The following is a 15,921-nucleotide window of genomic DNA, read 5'->3' as shown; positions in this document are numbered from 1 at the left end:
GCCGTGGTGGTCGTGCATGTATTTCTTCACTCCTCTTCCTCTTCTTCCCCTCTTTCTGTTTGGCTGGACAACTTCGGTACCCTGCAGGGCATCTCAGCGTGAAGCACGCTGACCTCCTAGCTGGCGGTGTGGTCCCCGCTCAGAAAATCAGGACTCCGAGGCACAGAAGCAAAATCTGCTTTGGCAAATATGAAGTATAATATGTGGTATAATATGTAATATACAACATACTGTACAAATAATAGTTCTCAGTTTTGGAGAATGGCTGACAGGTTTTAAAATATAGAGATGCCATGGTGGCATCTTGACTTATATAGGATATTTGCAGTGCAATTGTGGAGTTGTCAGTGTTTGCTGGTACCTTTTATTGTAGTGTCAGCCCCTTTCAAGCACAGTTCTTAAAGGATATGTATTGCCTATAGGAGAAACTTTGGTGGGATCATACCTGCTTCCAATTTTCGTTGCTAGAAACATAGTCTGAAACATGAAACACTGCTTAGTTTTCTCCCTTTAGGAGTCCAGAGATGGATGACTGTGAAAGCTTTCACAAAGTGATTTCCTGCGATGGCATTGCTGGAAATTACTTCTCCTTCCCTGGCAGCATTCCACAGAAATTTCAGATTAAATAATCTGGGAGTGGGTGGAAATATATAACTTCCTCTGCGTAAGGTTACCTGGGTTTTCAGGAAGCTGCAAGGAAGGACATTCTACTCCCTTCTCTGTAACTTAATGCATGGGTGAAGCTGCAGATGCTGGGTAGCCTGAGGTGCTGTGCTTCATCTTGACTGAGGAAGACCACACCAGTCTCTCTGGCTGTGATACTGGCAGGCATTTGTGAGTAGTTTCATTTTCTGTTTTCTAATTAAGGGTGAGTGTACAATGCTTTTCTTGGTAGCTCCATGTTCTTACCACCTGGACAGCATGAAATAGCACCTGAAAGTGTTTTTTCTTTCCTCAGGGGGGTCGTACATAGTACCATTCTTTGCAAAGGGTCTATATAAAGTGCTCTGTGTAAATCAAGCATAGTAATGATTGACTTCTTCCTTGTAGGGGCTGAAGGACTTGAAATGAATGCCCAACATCCCCAGCTGATGGCGAGAGGCCTCATGCTGTGGCCTCAGCAGCCTCCGGCCATGCCACGCATGCGGGTGCACTGTGCTTGCCATGGCTCTGAAGCACTGGAGCCTGCTCAGCACAGCTGCAGTGGGGAGGTCCCTGCCGGGCCTGGCGTGGCCAAGGGAAAGAGGCAGCTGGAGCAGCGCCGGCAGCACGATCCCCGCGGCTTGCTCACAGTTGCTGCCTTTCCCAAGGGCCCCTCAAATGCAGCCTGGGTCAACTCCTCCTGCACGGCTGTGAGCCCCTCACCTGCTCTGCAGCCCCTGGGGCTGACTGGCTGCAGCTGCCGTGTCCTGGGGCTGGGAGCACCCGGCCTGCGCCATGGGGCCCTGGGGAGCCCGGGCAGGAGCGGGGCAGGAAGCAGCCCGGTACGGCGAGGACGTGGCCTTGTCCTGCAGCTGTTCGCAGGGCACCGGGGAAAAGTGAGCTGTTGGGATGGGGCCGGCAGCCAGGCGGGTGTTCTGGAAAGCTCTGGTGGTCCCGGGAGCAGAGTTCTGCTGGTGCTTCCAACCGCTCCAGGCCTGGCCGTTAGATGTCACTGCCCACACCACAGTGGCTCCTTGGGATGCTGAACACAGGTGGGCTTCAGGCATTAAATCGGTTTCTGTCTTTTTCATATCCAAAATATGTGGAATAAGAGGGCAGAGACGGGGAAAGCAGGGTTTGCCTTGTTCTTGGACAGCCATCATCCCCACAGCAAGAGAAAGCTCATTTCTCTGAGTATTACATCTGCTCCCCTGGGAAAGCTAGGAAAGCATCCGTCCAGTGTGAGAAGAATAAGATGTCGTCTGAGCTTTATAAAGCAGCAATGAAGCCTCCTGCCTGTGCTTCAGCTTCCTCTGCCCTGTCCAGCCCACCCCGGTCCAGCACTCCTAGCCTCTAGTGAATGCTCTTGTCTTCTGAAGGCTGCTGGGTCCTGCCTCCAGTCTCATTGCTTGCTTCTCTCAGGCCTTGCAGCCACTGTGGTGAGCTCCAGAGAGCTCGAGGAAAGTACAGGAAGGCCAAGGGTCGCTCCGTAACAGAAACCAGGCTGTTGTGGAGCGAGGGCATTTGAATAAACACCGCAGTAACTGGTTTTGGACGGTAGTGCTTTGGAATACAGGTGGAGAAAAGTTTGTTTGTTTAATTAAAAGAGTTATAGTGACTATGTCTCTGCAACCAAAGTAGTAAGAACTGGTGGTGAAAAAAAGATGGAAAAGAAAGTTTGTAAAAATCACCTTGGACAGAAGCTTCTTCCTTCTGTTTGGTTTGTAAAGGTAACTGAAAATGAATTGCAAGTGTAGTTTCCTCTGCATGATATCTCAGTAGCTTCCCAGCAAAAAATAACACCATAAGCAATTTCTAAAATGAACTCTTGCCTGTGGACTCAGACATACCAGTCAGGTCTATTTGCTTGGTTTTGCTGTTTTATCTTTTGTGGCACAGTCTGACGAGGAATTTAAGCCCCTACGAGCAACTTTTCTGACCTCTGTACCATCCTGGGTTGAGAACTCAAGGCTTCAGAGCAAGCACTGTTCACAGCTCCCAAAGCAGACCAGCTGACAAGACTGGCGTTTGGGCTGCGTGAAAGCTGCTGGGTGACCTCACTCCCCGGGTGGCAGAGGGAGGATGTGGCTCATCAGGGGCTGCGGCTGCAGCCTGGGGCTGTTCCGTGTGCCCAGCTGGGTGCTATCAGCTGCAGCCGCTCGCCACTCCTGCACTGCTTTGAGAATTGCTCCTGCCTTCATCTCGGGTGTGGACATGTAGCTCCTGGCCATGAAAGAAAGGCATTTGCATGAAGCATTTGAAATGCTGGTCTCTCCTCCTGCGCTGCTTCCCCTGCTCCCTGCCAGGGGCTCAGCCTTTCAGTCTCGAATGCTGTGAACGGCTGATTGCCTCTGCTCTTCAAGGAGCCTCACTGAAGCTGTCGGGTGAGGACATCATTGGCATTACTGTTTAGAAAAATCCCAGCTCAGCTTATGCTTTGCAGCACTTGATTCAGATCAGGTTAAATGCTGTAAAGAAACCCAGGGGAAATGGATGCCTTTCCCATCTGGGCCCAGAACCCTGGCATCAGTGCTGCTTTATAAAGCTCAAATGATATTTTATTCTACTCACTCTGGACAGATGCTTCCCTTACTTCCAAGCTGCAGTCTTCTGCTTTGTTGAAAAGGACTTTTAGATAGATGTAAGGCTGGGTCAGTTCAGGAGTTTCTCAGAGAACCTTGGAGAGCACGGAGCAGCTGCGAACCTGAAGAGGGCAGCGTGTGCGTGGAAAACCCCCAGCGCGTGTTCCCTGCCTGGAGCCAGCACCCGCAGCCGGGAGTGCGGTACCTTGGTGGCTGGGGGATCCTCAGTCACAAAACGGCGGGGGGGCTCTGACAAGTTTTTGAATTACAAGCTTTGGAAAGTACCAGGAATGGTAAATTCTTTGTATTCAATGTTTCTGCAGGTGTTGCACGGGACCTAACCAGTCACCTTTATGCACAGGTGAGCATAAGGAAAAATGAGTGCTCCCCGGAGGTACATCTTGAAAAATAAAACATATCAGGGGTTGTGTGTTAACACGAGAACTTCAAGCTGGCTGATACATTTTAAAAACTCAGGCAATTGTATTTCTGCAGTCAGGAAACTTTTGTTTTTGACTGCTAATTAAAGTATATACAGACTTAAGATGGTTTAAGAATAAGGGGTAGTTGGTAAAATTAGACTTGATCAAAACTCTTTTGAAGTTGGGATTCACAAAGACAGATGCACTCATTGGTGGTTTTCTAAACTTTGACCCCTAGTCTTTGATTTTAGAATGTCATTTGTCTGTTCTAATCATAAGAAGTATGCTGGATTCCTGTGCTTTAACCAGGCCTGTTTTTTCCTCCCTCCTCTCTGTGCAGTTAGAAGAATGGTAATTTTGCCATGTTTGAAATCTGCGTGATACAAAACTACCTCAGTACCTCTAAAAATAGAGAGGCAGGTTTGGCCCCTTTCCCCCCCAGTTTGCCTTAATTTCTTCAGCTGTCTGGTTGCTTTTTCTGTTACTAGACCATCCGCACCACTTGGCTGAGAACCCCACTCCGTGCCCCAGCCAGGCAAGTTCGCGTTGCATTTATCTCATTAACTCAAGTTCCTTCTGTGCCTGGAGAGCCGGGGCTCCCCTATCCCAGCTGAAAGCCCTCAAGTGCACACCAAGAGTTAAGGCCAGAACAAAGCCGCACCACCGAGGAGTGTAAGTGAAGTGTTTGCTCTGCGGATGTGTGTAGGCTCAGATTTTCTCCCGTTGTGGCCTGTGGTGTCATTGCAGCACAATGCTCAACGGGTTCCTGTGCCTCCCAGCTCTGAGCCTGAAGTGGCTGCGTGCTGTCTGCAGCAAAGAAAGGAGAGGAACCAGCCCTCCTAGCAGCACAGGAAATCGGTATGAATAGAAGATTATTACAGAGCTCCTCCTCTCCCCCCCGCCCTGCTTGGACATACTTTGAACTTTGACCACTGTCTCACTTTGAATCCCAGTCAAAACCAGTATGTCTGGAAAGCCACATGGTGGGGGAGAGGCAAGTGAATGGAGCTGGTGTTTTCATACTCGAACCTCAGAGCTGTAGGTCTTGGACTGCCCTTTGTCTGTGTAAAACGTGCCATATCCATCACTTCCATCACGTCCTTCCTCACCGCCCCCAGCAGTGGCAGTGACCTCAGCTCCAAGGAGAGCGAGAGACAGGCGCTGGCGGGGGGGCCCTCAGCTCCCCCTCAGCCCCCCCTCAGTTCTCGGTGCACCATGCGTGCATTGCTGCATCTGGGCAAGGGCCTCCTCAAAAAGCTGCCTCAGATTTTTTTTTTTTCCCTGCAATTCTGTAGAGAATTGAAGAGTTTTGCTGACAGTTTTTACTGGTAGGAAGAGCCTGCTCTTCTGCGATCTCAAGTCTTCTCTTAAAAAGTATTTGCAGTTTTATTTCTGCCTTTTGAGTTTTGTGAGAGGCTGGGGGGCTCTCCACCTCGCCCACCCCTCTCCTCCACCGCGTGAGCGCGGAGCTGCCGGGGCAGTGAGCGGCCGGGCCGGAAGGTGCCTGCGGCTGTGGGTCAGGGTTCCCGCTCAGTCCCTGCCACCAGCTGCTGGGGGCCTTCGTGTTCCTTGGGCGTTAGAGGGATGTCCAGGGCACGGGACACAGCTCCTGGCTTTGTGACTTGGACAGAGTTGCTGTTTCTGTCACAAGAGGCACATTATGGCTGGGGATGTACCAAAATGTTTTTTCTGGATCAGCTGTTGTGAAGTAAACTTGAAAACATAGTGAGACCTGGAAGACTGAGCTTTTCCTTGTCTCTTCTATTTTATTTTTATCAATGAAATCCCAAGCACTGGACAGAAAGTTATTTATTTTCATCCTCTTGCTAGGTCACTTGCCAAATGTCCAGATTAATATCCTTCAGATGTAATATTTTTAAGCTCAGTTTCAGAAGGGGGGGGGGGGGTCTTTAAGTTTTATCCAAAACCACAAAGTATTGGAAGAAACATTGGAGACATTGGGATTTGGCCAACCTCTTTTCAGTGGTTCGTGGGGACAGGACAAGGGGCAATGGCCAAAAAATGGAGCCCAGGAAGTTCCGCACCAACATGCGAAAGAACATCTTCACGGTGAGGGTGACAGAGCACTGGAACAGGCTGCCCAGGGAGGTTGTGGAGTCTCCTTCTCTGGAGATATTCAAGGCCCATCTGGATGCCTACCTGGGCAACCTGCTCTAGGGAACCTGCTTTGGCAGGGGGGTTGGACCCGATGATCTCTTGAGGTCCATTCCAACCCTTACAATTCTGTGATTCTGCGAAACTGCTGAGCGCCAGGCTTTGGTGGTTCTTCTCTTTGCTGCCAACTTCACTAAAAGGATCCAAATGTCTAGAAGTGCCTTGAGGGACACCTGCATGCGGCACGGAGCTTGCCAGGACTTCTCTGGTGGGCACCTGCCTGGGCCCAGCCACAGCAACCAGAGCTGCCACCAGCAACCCAAGCCTCTCTTGCCTTTTGTCGTGTTTCTTCAGTATCTTCAGAGGGAGGACTGGTTCTGCTGCATGCACTCACAGCACTGAGCATGGCAGGATTACCGTCACCAGGGCCTTTGGCCAATACTGTAATATGCAGCAGAGAAACCCCCGTGATTTTATGGGCTGCTGATGATTTAATACCTGTATCTTTCACTCTTGTTTCCAGTACAACCAGTCATACAAATCTCTTGAATCTCTGGGTGTGATTTCTTTCCTGAAACACTGAAACGAGGGCTGCTTCTGTGGAGTTTGTGCCTCAGTACAGTGGTTGGATGTTATCACAAATTACAGGGGCTTGTAGGAAGAGAAGGGTGACAATATGGTTAAAGCACGGGGACAGGAGCAGGACTCCCAGTTCCGTTTCCTTTATAGCTACAGATTGACTTTATCCTTTTATGGACAGGCAGAGATCTGAGATAAAACTAGGTATCGCAGCAGTGTCTTACAGTCTGTTCTCAAGGCCCAGCTGTGCTCAGTGCTCTGCAAGTGCTGCATTGTCCTCTTGCTGACAGCGAGGGTCGATGCTCTCGCTGTCCACAATATCTGGCTTTAACTGGGACCACAGCCTTTGCTCCTAAATGAATCCGTGCAGCTGGCTTGTGCCCAAGCTTGGTGTTATTGTCTCCTGGGATGGGCTGGCGGTACCCACGTGGAACAGCATTAGGTTTAGATCTCTTCTGCACCCCTGTGGTACCCATGCCCAGAAAACGTGGAATTTTGATTTTGGTGATGTTTTAATATTTTTTGTAGTTGAAATGTGCAAGGAAGACTGAAACGCTGGTGCTATAACCCTACAGGATGCTGCATTTGTACTGACATCAAGGGGCATGAGCATGTGCCTGCCTTGGGACCTACTGTAAATATGCATGTGAAAGGAGGCAATCAAAGGCATAAAGCTTGTCGGACAACTCCAACACTAGTGACAATCACAGAAAATCAAGTCTGGCGCTGTGTCCTTCATGCTGTCTGTCTGGCAATGCACTTGCCTCTCTGCTGGACCAGGCTTCTCCTTTAGGAGGGCCTGGTGATCTGACTCCAGAAGTGAGCTGCAAGGAATACAGCTCAGTGCAGAGTGTGACGTGAAGGTGCAGCTCCTGCAAAGCAGTCAGCCCTCTGAGCATGCCAAGTGTGTGGGGTTCTCCTTCTCCCAAACCACCATCCTGCTCCCTGCTTCCTCTGTCATGCTCCCTGCCCTGGGAGGGTGGGAAATGAGGTGGGAAACAAGGCAGCACCCCCGCAGGGTCCTCTGCTTCCGGGTAGGCTGGGCAGGCGCCGTGGTTTCCAGGAAGCCTCTGCGCCTTCTCTTCTCTGAAACGCTGCATCCTGAATTTCAGGTAGCTGAACTCCATCTGGCTCTGGTGCTCGTGCTGTCCTCCACCCAAGAGGTGGCCACTGGCGAGGCTCGTCACAGGGCTGCCCTGGCATGGGGAAGGCTCATCCTCCCCCAGGGCACCAGCAGGGACATGGTGTGAGCAGTCCTGCAGCCCAGGCACTCCTGGTGCTCTGTGCCCTATCCCCTTCCCTGCCTGCTCACGCTGCACCACGTGGAGGAGATGATCTCCTGCTGGAAGATCACTTATCAACTTTTTCAGTTTTGACTGAGCCCTCTGCACTGCTGAGAGGGGGCAAAGAGGCTGTCCCTGCCCTGAACACCAGGCTTGACACCTCTTTGGTGGGTTTAGGTGGGACAGAAAATGGAGGCTACTGGTTAGGTAGAAACTTCCAGCTGGGAATTCAGCACTTTGGGCCATTACTTTCTTCTGAGCTGTTCAGGACTGGAGCCAGACTGATACAAATTCAAATCATAGAAGGCTCTCAAATGCAGATGCAGTTTATTGTTTTTATGTATTTTTACAACACTGGAGCTACAGCAAGAGGGGAGAAATGAGGCAGCGAGTTTCAGAGGTAGGGGACGGCAGCGGTAGTGAAGCGGGAGCTGAAAGTGTTGTTCCCCCTGGAGCTGGGACAGCCCTGTAACCCCAGGGCCTGGGCAAGGGAGATCCAGGCATCACAAATGCTAGGGGCAGGGAGGAGGTTGCTCTTTGGATCCCCCAGGAACATCGTGCGGGGCGGTGGATGTCCCAGCAGCCGCGGTCACCTCACTCGGGTCTGCCCTGCTGCTCTCGCTGGAGCCACAAGTGGTTTGGCCAAAGGGCAGCCTGGAGCACAGAAGGTGCGCGGTGCACATGGGTGCTCCCTAGCTCGCACGGTGAACAGGCTCAGTCAAGGTGCAAATTCTGCACAAAGCCCCCTGCTTTGCTGGAGAGAACTCCTTGCCACATCCATGAGGACCGGTGGAAGAAGTTTCCCAGGGAGAAGAGAAGCAGCAGCAGGTGAGCGTGAGCCCTGGTGCGTGAGCTTTCCAGGGCAGCAGCTGGGGCGTGTGGAGTCACGCCGACTTCATGATGCTGTCAACCCAGGGAAGGTAGGGAGCAATGTGTGTGTAGAAGCCAATCCGGTTCTTATACTGATAGGAGAAGATACCATAGGCTTTGTTGTTGCAGACAAGTGGGCCCCCGGTGTCACCCTATAAAATGAGAGAGATCAGTGTTGATTGGAGGGAAGGGGGGGGTGCATTTGCAAAGAACAGGGAGGCTGCAGATATGAGGACAGAGCTTTCCAGGAGAATTTGGGACTTTCTGTGGGTGTGGACAGCTCTGGGTCCAAACAGGACCTGGCAGTTCTGTCTGGGACCAGCACAGCGACAAATACTACAGCCTGAAGCATCGCTTCATCTCCACCCTTCTCTTGGCTGCAAAGCACTACAAAATGCACTCAGCCCAGCTCTGAAATTTAGGGCAAACCCCTCTTCAGCCAAGCTGTTGTCCCGTTGTGCAGAATCCTGGATGCTGTGCTGCAGGAGGACAATGCAGAACCCTTGCCTTTTCTGTCCGGCCCAGGGCTAAGCACAAGCCTGGTACCCCTGTGAGGGTTAGATCCCTGGAAATCAAGACCCACGGCACCTCTTTAGCTCCTGTGCCAGGACAGCAAGAATGGTATGCTGGTGAAGAACTGTGGACTGACTGGGGGGGGCTGACAATGACAAGCAATTTTAGACAGCACCTCTTCAGTGGAGGTTTTAGCCCAAACCATGTTGTGCCTAGGACCTGTCTGAATCCTGCCCTGCAGCCATCCACTCCCCATGTCCGACTGACCTCTTCAGGCACCCCAGCAGATCCACTGTTGGCACAGATCAAGTTGTTGGCAAGTCCAGGGTACACGGTTAGGCAGTCCCTTTGTTTATGGATGGTGACGTTGGCTTCATGGAATGTGGCAGTGGGGGCCTTGTGGCCCCAGCCAGCTATGCTGCACACCGTCCCTCCAGAGGCCTTTATTTTTTGGAAGGAAATGGTCCTAACGTAGCTGTTGCTGGTAGCATTGCCTTTCAGCTGGGCAAGGGGACAGAAAATATAGAAATAAGTATTTTGTCTGTAAATGTGGTGTGCTGAAGGCTGTCCCCTCCCGCTCCAGGGTCACAGCTCAGCCCTGCACGTAGTGAGTTCAGGCAGACAGGACCACACGGGCGCTGCAGGCAGGCAGTTACCTTCAGCAGGAGGATGTCATTTCCCTTCATGGGATTGGTGAAGTCCGGATGGCGGTGATACCTCTGGACTTCAAACATTTGCCAGCTTTCCTCTCTTCTCTGAATGTTGTGGGCTCCAAGGATGACAGTCAGAGGTTTGTGGCTAGTGAGAATGAGCACAGTGTACGTCATTAACTTTGTCTTGGTGATGCCGAGGCATGGCCTGGAGGCATGGATTGGGCTTTGGAGAAGACTGGTGAGAGCAAGGAGTTCTGCAGGTGAGCCTACCCAGCCAGGAGGCAGAGTGAATCACCGGCTGACAGAGTGGGGCTCTGCATGCCTTGGGTTACTTTGCCTCCGGATCTTGAGATGAGCTAATGGCGTCCAATGCTCACAAGGACCATTGGCAGCAGGGGTTGCCTTTGGAAAGTGGGGAACGATCTGGGGTAGGGGGCAGCCCTCAGCCAGGCTGGATTCTTCTGATGCTCCTTTCTGCCCTTCAGGCCTGGGGCATGGGGGCAGAGCGGCCAGTACCAATACCCAGAGCATGTGTGTGAGTAGCTGGGCCCTTCTGCCTGCCACTGCCCCAGCTCCTCCAGCTGGAGGGATGGAAGAGAGCTGGGAAAGCAGCTAACCGATGAGATCGTTGAACTGTACAGCAGCCTGACAGGTCAGTGGTGGCAGAAAGGGCAGAGCCTGGCACCAGCCACCCCTGCTACACCAGCAGGTCAGTGGCAGCAAGGGGAGAAGCTGGCCCAATTTCTGACTGTTCACATCTAGGAATGGACCACAGAGAGGGGAAAAAGAAAGATAAGCATCCGAATGCGGGCTGGGGAGGCTGCAGGGCTGGGCAGCTTGAGGAGGAACTGCAGGCAGAGCCAAGTTGCTGGGTGCCAGCCTGTCCTGTCCCTGCAGGGTGGACTCGCTCCAGGCTAGAAAAGGCTTTGTCGCTGAAGGAAGTGACTGGAGCTGTCAGACCTCCGTCTAGGAGATATTATCTGGATCATGGCAGCTCAGCAACCTCAATGTGCCAGGTGCTGTACAGATGCAGAGAAATCTTACCTGAAACACTGAGCTGCTGTCATCACCCAGCTGGGGGCCACCAGGAAGCCCCCGCAGAAGTGGCCGCTCTTCCCTTCCAGATAAGCCATGTAGGGCCTGGCAGGGGCCTTGGCTCTGCCTGCTCCCACCATCCGGTTCCAGGCGTGACCTGCGATGTATGGGGCTGAGGACGAGGGGTCAGGAGGAGCCGCCAGACGCGCTGGCCAAGACTCTGCCCTCCCCAGCCCTCGCCCACCCTGCGCCCGCTCTACTCACTGGCTTTGGCCGGAGGACATGCCACCAACAGGAGGGCGAGCAGGAGCTTCTGCAGGTGCTTCATCACAGCGTGCTCGGCTTCGTTGGATGCCTTGGAGGTGAGGCTGCAACTGGGGTCTCTTCCTGCTCCCAGGAAGGTTTTATACCCTGAGACTAGGCTCCAGGAAACCGCAGAGGTCAGACTCATCTGATTAATCTCTCTGCAAACTGCATACCTCAGCAATCTGAGGGGGGAATTCAGTCAGCCTTGGGCATCAACCCACCTTCAGCTTGGGACTGATTTGGGGCATCTGACACCTGTCTGGACCCAGAGCCAGTATTAACCCATTGCCTCCAAGCTGGAGGCTGGAGGGAGTGCACCCACCCTGTCACTTTGCCTGCTAGCATGTCCTTACATTGCAGCTTGTATTTGTTGTTGTGCTCTTGCATAGTCTTTTGATTTTATCATAAGCTTTGCAAAAAAAAAGATTTCTTTTGCTTGATGCACCAATTCCAAGGAGGCAGTTGAGAACCCTCCTGCTGCTTTTCAGCAGATGTAGTCCTGGTTCAAGGAACAGTCTTCACAAAACTGGTGTGAGTGTGCCCATAACACTGCCCTGGTTATGGCTGTCTGGGGCAGGGAGCTGTTTCAGCAGCTTCGTAAGTCTGGCCCACAACAGCATGACTGCTGCTAGCACCACAAGGTCTCTGCTCTGCACCAGCTGCTGATTTGGAGCTCTGTTTTGTATGGCAAAAGACCCCTTTTTAAGTGTTTCTTTCCAGAAAATGTTCTTTCCAGTTTGGGTGGTCAAACACTGGAGCTGGCTTCCTAGCAAGTCTGATGCCCCATGGCTGTCCAGAGTTCAAGAGGCATTTGGGTAATGCCCTTAATAATATGCTTTAACTGCTGGTTAGTTCTGAAGTGGTCAGGCAGTTGGACTAGATGATCTTTGAAGGTCCCTTCGAACTACCTTACTGTACCTTAACCTAGGTGCGATTTTTTCCCATTGAACTGGGGGTTCACTGCTCCTTTACTGGCCGGTAGGAGAGAAGATGGGATGGTGCTGCCTGGAGCCAGGGCTGCCTTTGCCTCTGGTCTGTTGATGACGGGTGAGGAGGAGGGATGTGGGTTTGGGATGCTGCCCCTTCACTGGCTGCAGGCAGCCCGGTGCCGTGCCTGCTGGCTCTCGGGGAGGTGTCGTGTCCAAGTTGACCCCAGCCAGGGCTGCACCTGCTGCTCCTGGTGCCATGGGGGAGGACAGACTGGGGGCTGGTCTCTGGGGCACCCCCACCTCTTGCCCACACCGTACTGGCGTGCCTGTTCCCTTGCCCCACCAGCAGTTCCTTCTTTGGGCTGTGACGAAATGGGACTGATGCATCCTCGCTGGCTGCCAGTAAATTCGCCTTCCCTCCTACCCCCAGTGCTGCAGGGCAAAACCCTTTTTTAATCTGAAAGCTGCCATTCTCGTGCAAAGACTGCAGCAGCTGGAGCTTCAAGGAAAACCCTGACGTGACAAAGATTCGTACTCCGAAGATAAGCAGTTGCAGCCTTTTCACTTGCAGATCTACTGGTTGATAGCAGCTGTTAGCAGAAGCCCAAACCGTGGACCATTCTCTGTTTCCCCAGAATGGTGTGGGTGCTGAAGACAAAGGTGGCATCATCTCCTTTTGCCCCAGGCAGGGGCAGAGGGAGCATGAGAGCACGCAGCTGCGGCTGGACCACAGGCGTATTTAGGCTATCTCCTCCCTCTGACAGAAGTGGCTAAGTGGAAACCTGGGAAAGGCTATGAGTACAAGGCAAGCATCCTGTTTCCTTGCATTGCACACAGTTTCTGTATGTTCAAAATTTCCCACTGGGTTTCCCCTCTGCAAACCAACCTGATCTCCCCTGGAACTTGCATAGACATCTGGCATCCTGCACCAGGGATTGCCGCAGTGCATCTATTTACTGGTGCACTGGCCTGCCTGGCGCCATCTCCTCTAGGAAAGTGCCTGGCCCTCTCCTATCTCTATAGAGACACAATCAGAAATGGTGTCTGGAATTAAAGAAAAGCCTGAGGCTCGGAGAAACGTAGTGCAGAGTGCTCAGACTCCCATGCAGGGGCTGTCTGAGGATGGTGCATCCTCTGTGGGGAGCAGAAGCTGAGCTCCAACTGTCACCTGGCTGAGAGCTGTGAGCCCTTCTGGTTTTGTGCTGCTGCTACCGCAGCCTATGCTGTGAGGGCTGAGCTTGTTTTGCTGAGAGGGGCAGGAATGTGCCCACAAGCTCCATGCTGACATCTCCCAGCTAGGACTCACCCTGATTTTCTCCAGGGAAAGGGTCAGGCTCTCCTGTGATAGCTAGTCTGGGAAGCAAGGAGACAGAAGCACGGAGTTGGGCACCTTTGCAGACTCAGGTCCTCTACTAACACTTTCAGAACGATCGTTTCAGAGTCTGCATCCATGTCTCTACTCAGGGCATCACACAGCTGCTCTAGAGGAGGAGGACTGAGGACTGGCCGCTGGAGGGCTCATGACATTGCTGAAGTTGGTGAATGGGGTGTGTGCACATCGCTTCCCCTTGCCTCCCAGCCCTCTGCCATCACCGCCCCGCAATGGACAGGGGAAGCAGATCCCCTGCGCAAGCGCTGTTTGAGCGAGCTAGCACAGGGCCCTGAGCTGTGCGTGGCTGCTCTCCCTGGCAGAGGCCAGCTGGGAGCCCCTCACAGGAAAACCTGCCCGCCTGCAGTGAGCCCCTACCCATCCCACTTGCAGCTTGGCCATTTTGCTCTCTATGGCAGTCTTGCTGTGGCTCCAGGAGCAGCAGCTGCAGCTCTTTTTCTCCCAGCCTGGTAGCAACCTGGTGGTCGCAGAGCTCCTGCTGCCTCCGTCCCAGCAGGCTGACTGCGCTTCTACCTGCTGACCCGGCCCGGCCCTCCCTCCTCCCTGGGACGAGGTGCAAGGAGGGAGGAGGCAGATATGCTGAAAAAGGCAGCTCTGGGTTTACTGTGGGTGTTTCAAGTGCAGCGAGGTTTAAGCAGGGAGAGGGGTGTCTCTGAAGGAAATGGGATCCTCAGTGGTACAGCCTCTTTCTGGTGCCACCTGGGACAATCCTCCCTTCTGCCAGCGTGACTTAATGTGGCACCAAACTGGCTTCCTGGCATGGGCAGGCAGTGGGACAGCCAGCAGCCTCAGAACAAAGAAACAGGCCCTTGCAGGCATCCATCAGGGCACTCGGGTTCCCAAGGAAAGGAGAGGGAGCTGAGCCTTTGGTAGGGGCAGGAAGGAAACCAGGGTGTCCCCAGGGCCGCACTGATGTTGCTGTTACTTCTTCATGTTTTTTTTGATCCAGGGCAGGTAGTTGGAGATGCGGGTATAGACCCCAGGGGGGTTGTCATGCCCGAAGGAAACGATGCCTTGCGCCACCTTATTGCACACCAGGGGCCCACCAGAATCACCCTGAGGACAGACGAGACCAGTTGTCAAAGCCTCTGTGGGAATGGGTCCCACCTCAGCCCCCCCCGCCCAGGCTCTGCCATCAGGGCCAGCCTGTTCTTGCCTGCCCTGATGCAGGAGCTGCCTGCAGTAGGCAAGCTGGGGCTCTGCCCCCAGGACCGCACATGGATCAGGATGCCAGGGGCATCCAGGGAGCCCGTCCGTGTGGGCACAGGAATTGCGTTCCAGTCACCTCTCCTGGAATCCTGCCGAGCCTGTGCCAGGAGCAGACCCCACTGCAAGCAGCCCCCTGGCCTGTGGCTGAGCCCTGGCCCCTCTGCAGCTGTACCTGGCTGGAGTCCCTCAGCTCGTGGAAGCTGCCGGCACACACCATGCCGGCGTTGAGGTGTGGATAGAAGTGGACGCACTTCCTGCGGCTGTAGATGGTGACTTTGGTTTCAAAGAGCTTGCTGGTTTCCTGGTCCTTGTCGATCAGGCCCCAACCAGCTATGCTGCACTTGGTGCCTGTGGGGAGGTAGTTGCTGGTCTTGGGCAGGGGGATGGTTTTGACGTAGTTGTTGAGTGTGGCCTTTGCTGTCAGCTGGGAGAGAGCGAGGCTTTTGGAGAAGGCTGTGAGCAGCTGAAGGACACTTCACCCACAGAGACAGGGGAGGTACAGTGGGGCATACAGCACCGCAGGTACTGGTGAGGTGCTGAGAAGATGGCATGCGACACAAGCCCTGCCCATGCTTCCCTCCTGGGTCCCTCCCAATCCACCACCCATAGCAGAAGAAGGCGATGGCTTGCAGGAGGAGCTAACAGCATGACATGCTCTGCTCAGCCCCTGCTACGCCCACAGCCCCACTCCACCCTGCAGGCCTGCCTTGCCTTGAGCAGCATGATGTCGTTAGACACGGTGGTGGGGTCGTACTCAGGGTGCTGGTGGTATCTGAGAACTCCCCGGACCTGTTGCGTTGTTTCTGGTTCATAGATGTTGTGAGCCCCCAGGATGACTGTGGCATTCCTGACCGCGGCAGCAGAGGAGAGAGGAGGAAAAGAGGTTGGGTCACACTTGCTTCCCTGCCCTTTCTCAGGCAGGTGGAGAGAGCTGCTAGGTGCAGGAGAAAGAGGAACCTGCTCCGAAATGACTCTAGTGATGGACCTCTCTGGTTAGGGGAGAAAGAGGGGGGCAAAGCTCCTGTACAAGGTACTCACCCCATGCAGTGTGCAGCTGTCATCACCCAGTCAGGGGCCACCAGGAAGCCTCCGCAGGTGGATTTCCCTATCTTCAGGTATGCCATGTAAGGGTGGGAGTGGGGCTGAGCCTCATGGCCCCCCACAATCTGACCCCATAGAGCACCTGAAAGACATCCCACCGCAGAGTGAGCTGCTGAGGCCAGAGCTCAGACCAGCAGCCTCCTGTGCAGCCCCTCGCAGTACCCCAGCTTACTGGTATCGGCCCAGGGGCAGAAGAACAGGAGCAGCAGGGCCAAGAGCAGCTGGGACTGGCACATCTTCCACCACTGGGTGCTGCTGCCAGGCTGTGTGGAAGTCTTAGCGTCCCTGTGCC

General features: G+C 53.5%; 2 protein-coding genes across 2 annotated transcripts; both read right to left on the bottom strand.

The window, feature by feature from the left end:
- Positions 1–7,931: 7,931 nt before the first annotated feature.
- On the bottom strand, positions 7,932–13,775 carry LOC121060254 (granzyme G-like). The gene is made up of 5 exons (XM_040537885.1): positions 10,959–13,775; positions 10,704–10,851; positions 9,663–9,804; positions 9,274–9,507; positions 7,932–8,645 (listed from the first exon to the last, which is right to left on the bottom strand). The coding sequence occupies exons 1-5, from the start codon at positions 11,143–11,145 to the stop codon at positions 8,508–8,510; spliced, it is 849 nt and encodes a 282-aa protein (XP_040393819.1). The 5' UTR covers positions 11,146–13,775; the 3' UTR covers positions 7,932–8,507.
- Positions 13,776–13,897: 122 nt separating this feature from the next.
- On the bottom strand, positions 13,898–15,921 carry LOC121060255 (mast cell protease 1A-like). The gene is made up of 5 exons (XM_040537886.1): positions 15,802–15,921; positions 15,567–15,711; positions 15,240–15,375; positions 14,701–14,952; positions 13,898–14,375 (listed from the first exon to the last, which is right to left on the bottom strand). Exons 1-5 carry the CDS (start codon positions 15,863–15,865, stop codon positions 14,241–14,243), a joined length of 732 nt encoding a protein of 243 aa, XP_040393820.1. The 5' UTR covers positions 15,866–15,921; the 3' UTR covers positions 13,898–14,240.

The sequence above is a fragment of the Cygnus olor genome, chromosome 26 (assembly GCF_009769625.2).
Source record: "Cygnus olor isolate bCygOlo1 chromosome 26, bCygOlo1.pri.v2, whole genome shotgun sequence".
NCBI lineage: Eukaryota > Metazoa > Chordata > Aves > Anseriformes > Anatidae > Cygnus > Cygnus olor.
The sequence above is the reverse complement of the archived record's forward strand: the minus strand, read 5'-3'. Positions and strand labels throughout refer to the sequence as shown.

What these genes read in the sequence shown, in the direction of transcription:
- LOC121060255 (XM_040537886.1), bottom strand. Translation starts at nt 15,865, where the DNA reads ATGTGCCAGTCCCAGCTGCTCTTGGCCCTGCTGCTCCTGTTCTTCTGC. An exon ending in ACAGCTGCACACTGCATGGG is followed by an intron (nt 15,376 to 15,566) that starts GTGAGTACCTTG and finishes TGCCGCGGTCAG; the next exon opens with GAATGCCACAGTCATCCTGG. An exon ending in AGCTGAGGGACTCCAGCCAG is followed by an intron (nt 14,376 to 14,700) that starts GTACAGCTGCAG and finishes GTCTGTCCTCAG; the next exon opens with GGTGATTCTGGTGGGCCCCT.
- LOC121060254 (XM_040537885.1), bottom strand. Translation starts at nt 11,145, where the DNA reads ATGAGTCTGACCTCTGCGGTTTCCTGGAGCCTAGTCTCAGGGTATAAA. An exon ending in ACAGCAGCTCAGTGTTTCAG is followed by an intron (nt 9,805 to 10,703) that starts GTAAGATTTCTC and finishes CATTCTCACTAG; the next exon opens with CCACAAACCTCTGACTGTCA. An exon ending in ATGACATCCTCCTGCTGAAG is followed by an intron (nt 9,508 to 9,662) that starts GTAACTGCCTGC and finishes CCCCTTGCCCAG; the next exon opens with CTGAAAGGCAATGCTACCAG.